This window comes from Haliaeetus leucocephalus, unplaced genomic scaffold, assembly GCF_000737465.1.
Source record: "Haliaeetus leucocephalus isolate CR32 unplaced genomic scaffold, Haliaeetus_leucocephalus-4.0 Scaffold110, whole genome shotgun sequence".
NCBI classification, from domain to species: Eukaryota; Metazoa; Chordata; class Aves; order Accipitriformes; family Accipitridae; genus Haliaeetus; species Haliaeetus leucocephalus.
This window is the reverse complement of record NW_010972546.1, coordinates 232599-247018: the sequence shown is the minus strand read 5'-3', so window position 1 is coordinate 247018 and position 14420 is coordinate 232599. Positions and strand designations below refer to the sequence as shown.

The 14420-nt window shown below is 44.2% G+C and overlaps 1 protein-coding gene across 1 annotated transcript; it reads left to right on the top strand.

Moving 5' to 3' along the window:
• Positions 1 to 23: 23 nt before the first annotated feature.
• On the top strand, positions 24 to 13549 carry KAT7 (K(lysine) acetyltransferase 7). The gene is made up of 15 exons (XM_010585468.1): positions 24 to 308; positions 1862 to 2009; positions 3318 to 3494; positions 3685 to 3924; positions 4498 to 4580; positions 4828 to 4917; positions 5661 to 5759; positions 5929 to 6039; positions 6871 to 7062; positions 7266 to 7355; positions 8274 to 8414; positions 9619 to 9712; positions 9902 to 10048; positions 10937 to 11043; positions 11723 to 13549. Exons 1-15 carry the CDS (start codon positions 294 to 296, stop codon positions 11822 to 11824), a joined length of 1836 nt encoding a protein of 611 aa, XP_010583770.1. The 5' UTR covers positions 24 to 293; the 3' UTR covers positions 11825 to 13549.
• The last annotated feature ends 871 nt before the right edge of the window (positions 13550 to 14420 follow it).

Here is a 14420-nt window from a genome sequence, read left to right as displayed (position 1 = left end):
GATACCTGTCCGAATCCAAGATGGCAGCCCCCGCTGGCTGTGAGGCTGGCTCGGGGGTCACGTGACGGAGGGGGGGTGTGGACCGTGTCCCGGCGGAAGCGTGAGGGACCGAGCAGGGAACAGGGACTGGCGGCGGCGGGAGCGGGCTGGCGCCGCCGGAGCAGACGTGCCGCAGGACGGGAGACACGGCTGTCACCACGGAGCCCGCCAGCGCTAACACGGCGGCGACGGCCGCTTCGCGGGCCGGGGGCGCCGGGGACCAGCCAACCTCGCTGCCCCCGCCCCCGCCGAGGATGCCGCGCAGGAAGGTGAGCGCGGCCGGGGAACCGGGGAGGCGCCCGGCGGGAGAACCGGCGAGCTCGGGCCGCAGCTTTTTTTCCCCTTCCCCACCCCCTCCGCTACCTCTCACGGGCACAAAACCGGGGGGAAAATAGCGGCCTTCAGCCCCCAGCGCCCGCCCCGCTCGCTCCCTGAGTGGCTCCCGCACGGGAACGCTGGGCGCTGATTGGCCGCCGTGCTCGTCACTCATCGCCCCCAACGGTTACCGTTTCCCTTCCCCCGCGCCTGCATCGCGGTCCGCCTGTCGGCTTTTCCGATTGGGCAGGCCGTTGGAGAGCTGGTCACGTATTGGTCGGACTGCCTTGCCGGGCTGGCCGCTGATTGGCTTCCGCCGCTGCCCATCTACGTCCCCCCCCCCAAAGGCCCCCCCCCCCGCGGGCCCTTTTTTTCCCCCCCTCCCCTTCCCCCATTCCCACCCCGCCCCTCCCCGGGTTGATGTTTCTGTGGGAGCGAGGCTTGCACGGATAGGCTGGCGCCTGCCGTCACTCACGGCTGGCGGCCACGCCCTTTTGCTCTCGCAAGCTGACATTGGCGGGCTCTCCTTTTCGGCCCTTCCCACTCGCTTTGTGATTGGCCGGGACCGGCGAGTCTCCGCTGGGTGCAAAACAAAGCGGCGCGGGGGCCGCGCTCGCGCCGCCGTGCGCGCGGGGCCTCGGCGCCAGCCACTGCCCCCGCCCTTCCCCTCAGGCGGGCGCCGGCACCTGCCTCGGCCTCGTCGCCATCTCCTCAGGGCCGGCGGCCGCTCGGGGCTACCTCCGGCCGCCCTGACCGAGACCTGTCGACGCCCTCACACCCTAGCTGTCCAGGCAGGGCTGCCGGGCAGGGGAGGGATCTTCAGTGGGCTGGCGGCTGCCCGCCAATTCCTGAGGCCTGCTTCCCTCAGACAGCCGCCCAGTCCCCTGCGTGGTGCAGGGGCCGCTCTGGTGGTCCGAGACAGGTGAATACAAACGGCATTCGCGGCCTCTTTTGGCCCGGCCTCTTCACCAAGTGCCTTCGTTTTCTCTGCCTTGCCTCCACCAGGGAGCCCTGACGCTGCCCTGAATTGCTGAGTGGTGAAGAGTCAGTTTGGCCGTTGCTGGAGCCCATCTGTTTTCTCCAGCCCCTGCTCCCGTGGTGCCTTGTGCTCTGCTGAGCTGCCTCTGCTGTTTTGAACAGGCAGATGGTGCGGGAGTGCTGTTGGCTTGGCGGGGTGAACCGAGAACGGTCAGCTCAGCATATCCTGTCCAGCCTTGAAACTTCATTTACCTTTTGCTTTAAATAAAATCGGGTGCTGCTGTGATCTTTCTTAGTGGATCAGTTTGCAGAAACTTTTTATTATTGAAGGCACTGTCTGACACCGCATATTTATTAAACTAAAATACTTTCTCCAGAGTAATACACCTGACACTTACTAGTTTGCATATGTCATTATGTCAGCTTGACTTTTATCTGTCTAGCATCAAATATTTTCTCTCTTTTTTTTTCTACACAATATGCAAGTTTAAGCACTCCTGTGCTAATGTCTGGGTCTGTGGTGTTGCAGAGAAATGCGGGCAGTAGCTCAGATGGAACAGAAGACTCCGATTTCTCCACTGATCCTGAGCATACGGACAGCTCTGAAAGTGATGGCACATCACGACGATCCGCCCGTGTGACCCGTTCCTCAGCCAGACTCAGTCAAAGCTCTCAAGGTAAATGCCTTATTTTCTTAAACAAGGAAAAGAAAAGCAGCCTCTTAAGCAACAAGAGGCTCAATGTACTCCATATTCCTGACCTTTAGAACTTAAATATGTGGAGTTTATACCTAAGTAAAAATATTTAACTTTTTTCATTGGCTATTAATGTACCACAGCAAAAAGCAGTCTTTATACGTGCATATCACACAAATGAGGTAATATAATCTAAAGATTACACTGGTGGTGGAAGTCAAAACTCGAGTATGCTCTGTTCAAAAAGTAAAGCTATCTTCTTGTTAAAGGAAGTAGGAATCAAACACCATGATTCTGCTGCCAGCTTTGCCTAATTTTTCTGAGAACTCTAAAAATTTGTTTTCCATCTAGACAGTTGTATTGGTACTGGCGCCAAACTAGAGAGAGGGTGTTTAGGGGTGTAAGTTGTTTTTGTTTTATTTGTTTGTTTGGGGTTTTCTGTACTGCAAGGAAAGATGTGTTTTCATGAGTTGCTGACGCTGACCCTGCTCTGCAATAAATGTAATCAACATATTGCCAGTTATTTTGTATGCTTCTACTTTGGCATCAAGATCATAAGAGGAAACATTGAATGTGTCCACCTCCTCATTTTTCTTGGCTGTTAGTTAATAAGCTGCCATCTGGTATCAAGGGGAGGAAATGGCAGTAGATAATAACTTCTTTCCATTGCTCCGTGTGTACACTTTGATAAAGAATCTGTTTAGCGACAAATTTTATTGCAGGTAAGAAATATACATGCATGATCATCTGGTAATTAGGTCTTAAAAACAAAAGGAAAGGTGGTTTGGATGTGTATGGGAGGCCTGTGATATTCCTGGGTTATGAAAGCATTATTTTCATGCAAAATAATTATTTTATAGTCTTATGAGCAGCGTAGGATCACAAAACCACACACAGGGTCCCAAACATAGCTCCACACCAGAAGCAGTCTTGCTATTCCCAAGGGTTATCTAAACACTGATAGTTCTTAGCTAAACTAAAAGTTATTTAGCTTTCCAAATGGGATCTGGTTTGTAATTACTTGTTAATTAAGTAATTTAGTCCAGAGAAAGCTGATCTAATTCCAGATTCCTCAGTGGCGGTGGTTTTTTAAATCTTAAAAAAGATTTAAGCTCGGAAGAACAGAGCATATCTTTGTGATGATGTGCAGTGGTGAGGGGTAGGACAGAACTCTATGTTGATACCCAGCTATCAGATGTTGGTATTACAGACTTCAGAGCACGTGCGAGGCAAGTCTCTGACTTAAGAGTAGTTATTGTGGGTGTAATTATGGTGTTTCTGTGGAATTAGATTCCAGCCCAGTTCGTAATCCGCCATCGTTTGGAGCAGAAGAGCCTGTCTATTCTACGAGGAGGGTAACCCGCAGCCAACAGCAGCCTACTCCTGTGACTCCAAAGAAATACCCACTCCGGCAGACTCGTTCATCTGGATCAGAGACTGAGCAAGTGGTTGACTTTTCTGATAGAGGTATGTAAGGCACAGTGAGGTGTTGAAAGTTTGCAGAATGCTGTTGGAAAGAGTATGCGACTCCATTCTCTGAGGGCACAGTATAATATCCTGAGGATAGAGGGTTTGAGACAGCTGTCCGGAGTTGCTTTACATATTTTTTTGAAAGCTTTCTTTCAGGCAAATTTGTAACATCTTGATCCTTATTCAGACACTAAAAATGCAGCGGATCACGATGAGTCTCCACCTCGTACCCCCACCGGGAATGCCCCTTCCTCAGAGTCTGATATTGATATCTCCAGTCCAAATGTATCCCATGATGAGAGCATTGCCAAGGACATGTCCATGAAGGATTCTGGAAGTGACCTGTCTCACCGCCCTAAGCGCCGCCGCTTCCATGAAAGCTACAATTTCAACATGAAATGTCCCACTCCTGGTTGTAACTCTTTAGGTAATTTCAGCTCCAGGATTAATCTGTTGGTTTTTGCCTTCCTGCTGTGATATTCAAAGTCCCGCTCAGTTGAGTTATACATCCTAACAATATGCACTTAATTAGGATCACAAGTATTACTGAGAAGTGGGTATAGAGAAGGGATATGAAGCGTATCTGCAGGTATATTTTTCCTGGAGGTGTTTTCTGGCTAGGAGTGATTGGGGGATGATAGGGTAAAGAACAAGTTAGGAGTATGAGCACAGGTGTGGGAGGAAAATGCAGAGTCTTGCAGGTAGGGTACTGGTGTCTGCCAGAAGCAGGTTTTCAGAAATGAATTATTGCAGACCTCTAGTATACCTGGCTGCTTGCATGGAGTGCAGCTTCTGAGTTAGTGTGAAAAAGATTTTCCACCTTTGTTCTTAAAGCTTGTGTCATGAACCATGAAGTGTGCTCCTTCTGTCACACTGGTAATAAACTGAGCATGCTCCTTGAGAAGCTCATATGAGGGATCTGCCCATCTGGGATACTTCTTAAATCTCTTTATGATCATATGTTAAAAGTTCTGGGTTTTTTTTTTCTGATCCTTTGCAGGACACCTAACTGGAAAACACGAGCGACACTTCTCCATATCGGGATGCCCACTATATCATAATCTCTCAGCAGATGAGTGCAAGGTAAATGAGTTTTCTGTTTTATCTTCCTTATTTTTTTTTGGAACAAAATGCCAAGACCTGTCATTTGTGAACAGAAAATATGACTTAACATGTTTCAGCTGATGTCTTTAGCTGTAAGAAAGCAGCATTTGTGTGTCAAATCATCTGTGAATTTCGGTTCAGAAAATTCACCTAAATGAGGAAAGGAAAAGATGAAGGCTTTGATAGTAGTTTGCTGCAGCATTGACAGGTGAGTTTTGGCTTCCAGGTGCGAGCACAGAGCCGGGATAAGCAGATTGAGGAGAGAATGCTGGCCCATCGGCAGGATGACAACAACAGGCATGCCACCAGACACCAGGTAGGCCATCTGCACATATGGTTGCTCAGTTAAAAGTGGAAAAACCTCAGCTTGTGGTTTCCAGTGACAGTGATTTTAACTTGATCTCCGTTTTTCACTTCTCAGATAAGCTATTGTGCTGAGTCCTGATGCTCCCCACTTGTCATCTCCAATTTGTTTCAGGAAGGGCAACTCATTGTAATCAAGGGCAATTTGTTTCAGCAAGGGCAATCCCTTAAATGAGAGACTGGAGCAGCTATTGAGAGCAGAGAGGTGGCATTGGCCAGTAATATTACAAAGGAGGCTGGAGCTGTTCTCAGAATGATCTTTTTTATGTGCTTTGATGTCTAGGAGAAGAGAATTCCTGCAGAACTGTAAACTACAATTTTAGTCTGACTAAATAGAAAAGAATAACACCAGGGGAATTACATTTTTCAGTTCATGAGTCTTGGACTTGAGTCAAGATGACTTAATGAGTCAGCTCTGAGCTTTTCCCCATGATTAAGCAGTGCATAAGGAGCGCACCCTGTCTTGTGGGACTGAGGTACATTGGCAAAGGCAAGCTGCGGTAGGAAGAAAAATTTCCTATTTTACATACCTGTGTTGTACCTGCAGTGCCCTCTTATTAGCACAGGATTTGGTTCAGAGGCAGCAAACCTCATAAAATGAAAGCCAGGACAGAGGTCCTTTAGGGTGGGAAGGTGAAGAAAAATGTTTGAAGTGGATGAAGCCTAGTGAAGGTTTCTACCTCTGGTTTCTTTCAGGCACCAACAGAGAGACAGCTGCGATACAAAGAGAAAGTAGCTGAGCTCAGGAAGAAGAGGAACTCAGGACTAAGCAAGGAGCAAAAAGAAAAATATATGGTAAAAGCAATAACTTTATTCTTTCATTCCCTGCTGTCTGCAGTGAGACCACTAAGAGGAAGTTTGGCTTTCCCAGTCATTCTGCAACATTCTCAGCTAAAAAAGCTGCAAGATCCAACAGTTTAGTAGCGGCATGGCAGCAAAACCTCCTATTATTTTATTATTCTAGGAGCACAGACAAACCTATGGCAATACTAGGGAACCTCTACTTGAAAACCTGACGAGTGAGTATGACCTCGAGCTTTTCCGAAGAGCACAAGCACGGGCATCTGAGGACCTGGTGAGACTTCTAACTCAAGCAAATGTCTTTGTTAGAAACGTGAATGCTTTCTGGGTTTTGTTGTGCTTGTAAGAAGAGCAGCTACAGCCCAGCCAAGTCAGCAACATTACACTAGGGATAATGTTTAAGTGCCAGTCTTTCAGAGGGTTTGCTGGAAGTGCAGCTGGAGCTAAGCATTTGCAGTCATGAATGCTGCAGTGCCTGCAAGAGGAATAATTAGTAACAGTTGCATTTAATAGGTGTTTGTTTTCAGTGAAAGAATGGACAGCTTCACCTGCTGAAAGAATGGCTAAGGAGTGATGATAACAAAAGACAAAAGCCATCTTGACAGTAGCCGGTGACTGTGGAGTGGAGTTCAAAACCTTGTATTGCTTGAGGCTTCTGTAGGTGCTTTCCAAAGCTACCTTCCATCTCCAGAGATGAACCAAAAGATATGTGATGCTTACCAGTGACAACCACATCTGGGATATCTAAGGCAGAGCATTAGGCTGTGCCCTCTTCCTAAAGATTAGGAAAGCAGCATGAAGTGGCAAGGAGCTTACATGGCTTTTGTGACAGAAAGAGTATGATCCTAGTGTTAGCATGCTGCTAAGTACAGATTCACAAGACATTTCCTGATGAAAGGAACAGTCAATAACTGTACTGCTTGTGGACAGGGCTCAGACTGAGGAGAGGTCTGTGGGAGGGGTCATTAGGCATGGTCACACAGAAAGATGAATTTAGAAGACTTGAAGTAAATTATTTCCTTGAGGGAAATAAATAGGGCCCTCTTCCTCTCTACCTACTTTTTAATTTTTTAAAAAATAATCATCCATACTTTTTCATTTGTAGGAAAAGTTGCGGCTCCAGGGCCAGATCACAGAAGGCAGCAATATGATTAAAACAATTGCTTTTGGCCGTTATGAGCTGGATACCTGGTATCATTCTCCCTACCCAGAGGAGTATGCTCGTCTGGGACGTCTCTACATGTGTGAGTTCTGTCTCAAATATATGAAGAGCCAGACAATACTGCGCAGACACATGGTAAGGGCTAGGGCAGAGCTGATTCCTTAGTTTTAAATGTGATTTTGGCATGTAAATGTTTTAAAACGTTACTGTTGTTAGCTCAGTTGCTTGCTTTAGGAGGTGAGACGACTGCATGTTTCCTGGTATATCCAGTAGCTGTTGTGTAACCTTTTCCACCCTTAAAATAGTAGTGTCACCCTAACTTTGTTTTCCTGTCATAGGCAAAATGTGTTTGGAAACATCCACCGGGTGATGAAATCTACCGCAAAGGCTCCATTTCCGTGTTTGAAGTGGATGGGAAAAAGAACAAGGTAACTAACTGTGATCAATAGGCCAGTCTTGAGTGTGGAGTCTATCTTTCAAATGTGCCAGGCACTGCTTTTCCAGTAGAGATACAGGATGCAGATGGCCCTTTCTCCCTCTAATTGCAGAAAGGCTACTAGAGTCTGATCTGTCCATTCTTGCAATTCTGGCAGTAGTTTTGTTTGCATTTTTGTTATAGTTATTCCTCAGTCCTGTTGTGCTCCAGCAGTTCCATCTGTTGTCTCATACTGAGCTTGGAGATGTGTGTCAAGATCCGTTTCTGAAAATGGGGACATTTCTGTGCTTGGCCTCAGCAGCTTGCTACTGCCCATCTCCCATTCACTGTGAACACTCAGTCAAATTTGTGTCAAAGTGGGAAGCAGCCCAATGTTATTGAGGGTGACCTCCTTAACCCTGAATTGAAGGGTAGAACGTGAATCCGCAACTGCAGATTCAGGGCTGGGTAGTAGCACCATGTTTGTGCCCTGTCTCTAGTTGTGTCCGGTCTTGAAGGCTTCAGAGGAAAGAACAAAAAAACAAATTCAAAAGCTAAATTCTGCACTGCCGGAAGTTGGGAGGAGTCTTTTCTAGTTACCAGAGATAACCTTGGGGCACAAGATTAATACAATACAGTGCAAGCATGCAGAGATCCAACCTTCTGCTCCCCTTCACTGAGGATGTGATGTTTTGGGCATTCAGAGATTGATATCGCAAACGTCAGTTCCCACCCTTAGGAAGCTAGGCTTATCAAGTTTCATCACAAATGGAATTGTTTCCTGGCCCAGCTGCTCTGTTTGAAAGACTGTACGTCATTTCTCAGATGATTCAGAATTTTCTTGTCATTTCCCACGTATGCCTGGTTTTGTCTACTCTTGGGATGTTCCACTGTAATAAACAGGTGTCTCCTATTCTCCTTTTGCTTCTAGATCTACTGTCAAAACCTGTGTCTGCTGGCAAAACTTTTCTTGGACCATAAAACACTGTATTATGATGTTGAACCCTTCCTGTTCTATGTCATGACAGAAGCTGACAACACTGGCTGTCACCTGATAGGATATTTCTCCAAGGTTAGTTGAAAATACATACATACACATTATTACCTTGCTAGAATGACATTTAGGACACCAGTTATCAGTACTGAATCTCCTGTCGTGAGTTTTTGCAGTCTCAGGATTTGTTGCTTTTAGGAGTAGATAGAGTTTCAAACCTGATCTCCATGAATTGTTCTTGCTGTTTGCTGCAGGATTTGCAGGTGCTTTGCTGTAGCATCTTTCCTCATTACTAGCAAAAACCAAATCAGTTCAAATGAACTATTTTTGCTACGAAGCATGGTGGTGTCTTAAATGTAGGCAAAAGTAATGACAAAGAAAATGTAAAGAAATGTAGAGAAAAATACATTAAAATAAGTATTAGTCACCATGTGTTTTTGTTGGTTTTTTTAATAAAGTACTTGAAAGAATAAAAATTCTTAGGTGGAGAAGCTGAGACATAACTCAAGTAACTTAAGCAGATCCCACAAGTAAGTCACTGGCCAGGCTTAGAGTAGGAGCCAGTTTTCTTAACTGTTTGCTCAGACATGTTGCCTACCTAAAAAATAGCCAATCTGTTTATTTAATCTGTCCTGCACATTGGTGAAATACATTTCCTGGTTGTTCTTACTTCACTACAGAAAAAGTGATTACCTTTCTGGACATGGTGATATCATGCAATGCCTTATCAGTTTCGATATTTCAGTCAGTGAAATTCTATAGGTAGGAGAATACTCTCCCAAATAAAGTGCAGGGAATTATATTCCTTAAATCACCTGAATTAAAACTGAATAAATACCTAAAAAAAAAAAATGTTCTGAAGAAAAATCTACATCGATCTGAGTGTGTCTGAGTCTCTTCTTTGTCTGAATATTTCAATATACACCATGTGCTTATAATGCTGCTGTTACATGCAAAAAGAAAGCAACATAAACCTGATAGATGACAGAGGTGGTAGTGAGAGTGTTACTGGCTCCTTCTCGGGTACAACTCCATGGCCAGCCATCCTAGCCTTAAAATTGTGCACCAAACACCCAATTTAATGGCTAATAAAGTAAGACACTGAGCCAGGTTGGTAGCTGAAGGATGATCATGTTACTTGTTGTTAGGCAGGTTTTTCTGCTGTTGGTCCTTTCACCTTGTATCAGTTGCACAGGCTTGTTCAGTCTGTTGGGATTATGATATACTCACTGTTTGTACAGATCTAGACCTGTTAATCTATCCTCTCTGTTCTTGTTTTTAGGAGAAGAACTCTTTTCTCAACTATAATGTTTCTTGTATCCTGACAATGCCTCAATATATGAGGCAAGGTTACGGCAAAATGCTCATTGACTTCAGTAAGTAGAGAAAGAGAGAAATTCTGGAAGCATATCCTGTCCAATGTGACAATTTCACCAAGAAATCTAACATACCTATGGTGGTGGTTGAGCAGTTTTCACTGTAACTGATTGCTGCATGTGGTAAACAGGCTGAAAGTCAGGAGAGAGTAGTTTAGGAAGGATAACTAGGTTTTCTTTCCTTTACAGGCTATTTGCTTTCTAAAGTAGAAGAGAAAGTTGGCTCTCCGGAACGCCCTCTGTCTGATTTAGGCCTCATCAGCTACCGTAGTTACTGGAAGGAAGTTCTCCTTCGTTACCTGCATAATTTCCAAGGAAAAGAGATCTCTATAAAAGGTATGTTTTTAAGCTAAATAAGCTTGTAGTGAAGTGGTTCAGAAATATACCTATGCATCTCACTCACTCATTTTCCTCAAATATGAGGCAGGTCATGCTTGACTCATTCATATAAGTGTTTGTGTAGCAGCACAATTAGTGGAATATTCCTGTAGTTGGGTATGGTTCCTTTCCAGTCCTGCCACCATTGAAGGAAGATAAGCCAGCTTGCAGAGTTTTGAAAGTTTGTGCTGGCTGCTTCTTTTAAAAAAATACATTTTTAAAAAAGATTCAGCATCTTTAAGTTCTTACTTTATCCATCTGTAGATTAGAATGTTAATTTTAAAAAGAAGAATGGCTCCCCTGAGAGGCTTTCAAATGCTTTGGAAAAATACTAAGACTGTTTGGACTTCTTTTAATAGCATTTTTATGTTTATGGCACCTAGGAGTATGCAGCATTTCATAGAGATATCAAGGTAGTTCTGAAGAAGTGGCTACACCTTCTTTCAGAGGATTACACCTTACTAACTTGGATCCTAAAATCAATATCACTAAATCACTGTGATGTCTAGGCTGGCTTTCAGTTTTTGGGTGAGCTGGGCTGTTTCTGTACAGCTCTGCATGGCTTGTATCCATAGGCTGTGGCTCTTCAAGCTATTTGCAGTCAGTCAGTCCTCAAGAGTGAAATAAGCAAAGGCATGTTGTATAGCAGTGCTACAGATAACCAGGGTGGTCAAAGGGTACAAGTCCGGCAGCAGCAGTAATACTGCATGTACCTCCTTCGTATGTGCAAGGCATTTTGTGTATATCACTTCAAAAGGAGTTGCATAAAACTTGTAGTTGAAAACTAACAGTTATAGGCTGTTGCGGAGGAATTTGTTTCTAACATAAACTGATACTGGTTTGCAGAAATCAGCCAGGAGACTGCAGTAAATCCTGTCGACATTGTTAGCACGTTGCAGGCGCTTCAGATGCTCAAGTACTGGAAGGGAAAACACCTGGTCCTAAAAAGACAGGTAAGATTTGTGGTGGCTATTTCTGTATTGTTTCCTTATATTTAGCTGTTAGATTCATATGAATGTGCTGAAATCAGTATTTCTTTTGCATTGTGCTGGCTTTTCCAGCCTTTTCATTCTAGTGGGGGAGTGCTGTAATTTTCAAATGTAGTAACTGATAAAATACGACGTGGGCATCCAACCTGATTCTTCAATAGTGTAGAAATATGCTGTATTGACCTTCCTCTTCTGATGTGTGGAATAACGTTACTCACTGTAAGTGGCTTTTTAGGGAAGCAATGGATCAACATTCCCATCATGGTCCTCATCATACCTGCCCTTTATTGGGCCAATGGATGACATAGAAGTGAACTGAATTAATGGAATCCTGAATGAGTCCTGTTTGTACCCTCATTAGGTATAAGACAAGTGGTTTATAAATCCCCAAATGTGACAGATTCTCTCTTTTGTTTTCCCCTCCCTGAGAAGACTTCACTTTGTAGCTAAAAGTAGCCTTATCAGTGTGATTGGAAGGGCTTCTAGAAAGCACTGTGGAGGAAATGGTATTTTTGTCATGCTAAGCAGTTAGTAGGCTAGTCATCTACAGACTTGTGGACTTAGATGTGTGGTGGTGTACCATGGATAATTCTCCATCATGGATCATTTGTTTTAACCTGCCCTTTCATGCTCTTTTCCTTAGGATCTGATTGATGAATGGATAGCCAAAGAGGCAAAAAGATCCAACAGCAATAAGATAATGGATCCCAGCTGTTTGAAATGGACCCCTCCTAAGGGAACTTAACTGTCTATCACTCCTGAAGCCAGTGAACCCCAGCAGTAGGAAGTACCCTAGGGATCTCTGTTGTATCTGTTGCTGTTGTGATTGGCTGGTACAGTACCCTCCCAAAAGATCAGTTCCCCTTGGTACTGTTCTGGCCCAGATCTTTTGTGCACACCACAGACGCTAGTTCTGAGGAACTTTATGTTTCGGCCTCAATGAGGTTGCAAGGATTGGATCTGTATAGGACCCAAATGAAGCTCCTAGCAGCACTGGCCCAAGGAGTTCTGATATCTGGTACTGTACCTGTCCAGTCACTGGTCTTACCCTCATGTTCTTATTCCAATGAGGTTGTGTTGTGTCCTATAATCTGGTTGTTTCTTCCTTCAGGTTCTTTGCGTTCTAAGTAATGGAGAAAACTTCTGTGGCTTTTGAACAAGGTCAAATAATGCTTGTTTGGGCAAAGTCTGGTTTTCCAACGAGCTGCAGTTACACTGACTTCAGCATTTTTAACTAGTCCTGTCTGATGGACTGTTCCATTCCATGTATCAAATAGTTTTAGTAAGATAACATGCCACCTCTTTCAGCAGTGTTTTCCATATAATATAGCAGGTCTTCACATAGTTAATACTGTACAGTCAGAAGCTTGCATATCTTGTAACTGAGTGGTGTGATTGTTAGTGTTACCCTGGAGGAGTCAAGGCTAAGTGTGTGAGAACATCATGGTCTGAGATGTTTCATAGAGTTGCTCTTGGTATATGCTCCTGGAGCTACTACAGTACCACGCCTGTTGGAGAGACCTCTTTGATTATAAGTTACTGTTTTTTCCTAGTTTATCTCTTGGAGTTAGTAGGTTCCTTTACACAGAAGCAGCCTGTTTGGTATATTTCACTGGAGATACTTTTCCCAGAGCAGTCTTCCTTGAATTGTAGGTCTCTCTGTATTGGAGAGGATTTTTTTCCTCTAGACTGAAGAAATAAAAACTTTAGACAGATTTTTGCTAGCCTTGTCCAAACAGCCACAGAAACTCTACAATGCAAATATCGTCAGTTGTTGGATTGCCTACAGTGTACGTTCTGTGCATCAGTGGCAGCTCCAGTTAGCTGTGTGGGTGGTTTGCTTCTCTGACAAGTGCATTCTTGTTTGTCTTCGTAAAACAAAAAAGCTTTTACTTCCTCTCTCCCATCAGCACCACCGGAAGAAACTATCGTACAATGGCTTTCAAGTATAACCACTGTCCTTGTGCCACAAGTTTCCTATATGGCTCCAGTGTAATTAAAAGGGGGGGACAATCTTGGGGTAGATGATGGCAGCATCATATAGTGCCGATTTCATTTAAACCTTCCAATGCTTCCTCACTGAGTGTTGTCTGAAATGAAGCACTTGCAATATACCAGTAGGTGGGAGCCATTTCCTGTTAACCACTGACCCATCCTAATGTGGAAAAGTTCTCTACTACTCTTCTGATGGTTGTCTGCCTTTCTCTGCCTCCTTAAAAAAAGAAAAAGAAAAAAAGATCATCAGTACATGGTGTATACCTTGTGGGCATTACTGAATTTTGCTGTCTCATGCCCTTTGCTCCTGTATTGTAACTAACTGCAGATACTCATGAAACTATCCAACAAAGTAGATCTCTTGTGGAGTAGGGAAGAAGGCCATTCTTGTGCAGAAGCTAAACCCTGTTCCCATGATGTGGTAGAATGTGCTATTCTTGTATCTACTTCTCAATAAAGCATGTTCTCTGCTCAAGTTTATGCCTTCTTTTTATTTGTTTCAGTCAGATGCTATTCAGCATCTCCAGTTAAGTGAAGCTGCTGCTTTATGTTGTAGGGGACTAATTCTGAACCCATCTTTGTGCCTGGTGTATTAAGGATTGTTACTAGAGCGGCCTTTAGGTTGAACCTTTTGGAAATAGCCTGTATTGTGTATTCACTCTAGAGCTTACTGTGCACAGGAGGCTACCATGAGGAATATGTGGATGTTGCCAGATACTGGCAACTTAAGTATGTCATGCAAAACTGGGATAGCAACTGTCAACCTGAAGTTCACTGAAGAAGGAGGGAGTTATCCTAAAAGTGATGGCCCTAGATTTTTAGCCTTGCCTTCTGTGCTTCCATGACCAGGCCTTCTTGCTTCTTGTACTGTGGGAGGACTTGGGGCAGTAAAGTCTCTGATCTTCAAGTTCAGCACATCTCTCAAAACATTTTGAGTCTTTGGTATAATCTCTGATATAAAATGGTTAATGACACATACCTGCTTCAGCTCCTTCCAGAGATTCTGCTTTTCTGCATAACTCAATGGGAGTTGAATAGGGAATGGTTTTGGACTCTGGGCACTAAGCTGCAGAGAAACCAGGGTGCTGTTAAGAGTAAGGCTGACATGTTGGTGATCATGGCCTGGGACTCGGGATGCTCAGCTTACAAAGCAAGAGCAAACTAATTGAGATGGAATACCTTGCTAGTCTTGTTCTGATTAAGATGAAAATCAAGGACACTTCCCTGAACAATGATGCTTGTTTACCCAAGTCACATCAAGGCTTTTCCTAATTCTGTCTTGTTTTCCTTAATGAGACAGTTTTTTAAGCATTTGATTTAGGAGCATTGCTTTTACTTATTTGAGC

Excerpts from the sequence above, each read along its gene's own strand:
- KAT7 (XM_010585468.1), top strand. Across the intron at positions 7,063-7,265 it reads CAATACTGCGCAGACACATG|GCAAAATGTGTTTGGAAACA; the intron begins GTAAGGGCTAGG and ends TTCCTGTCATAG. Across the intron at positions 11,044-11,722 it reads ACCTGGTCCTAAAAAGACAG|GATCTGATTGATGAATGGAT; the intron begins GTAAGATTTGTG and ends TCTTTTCCTTAG.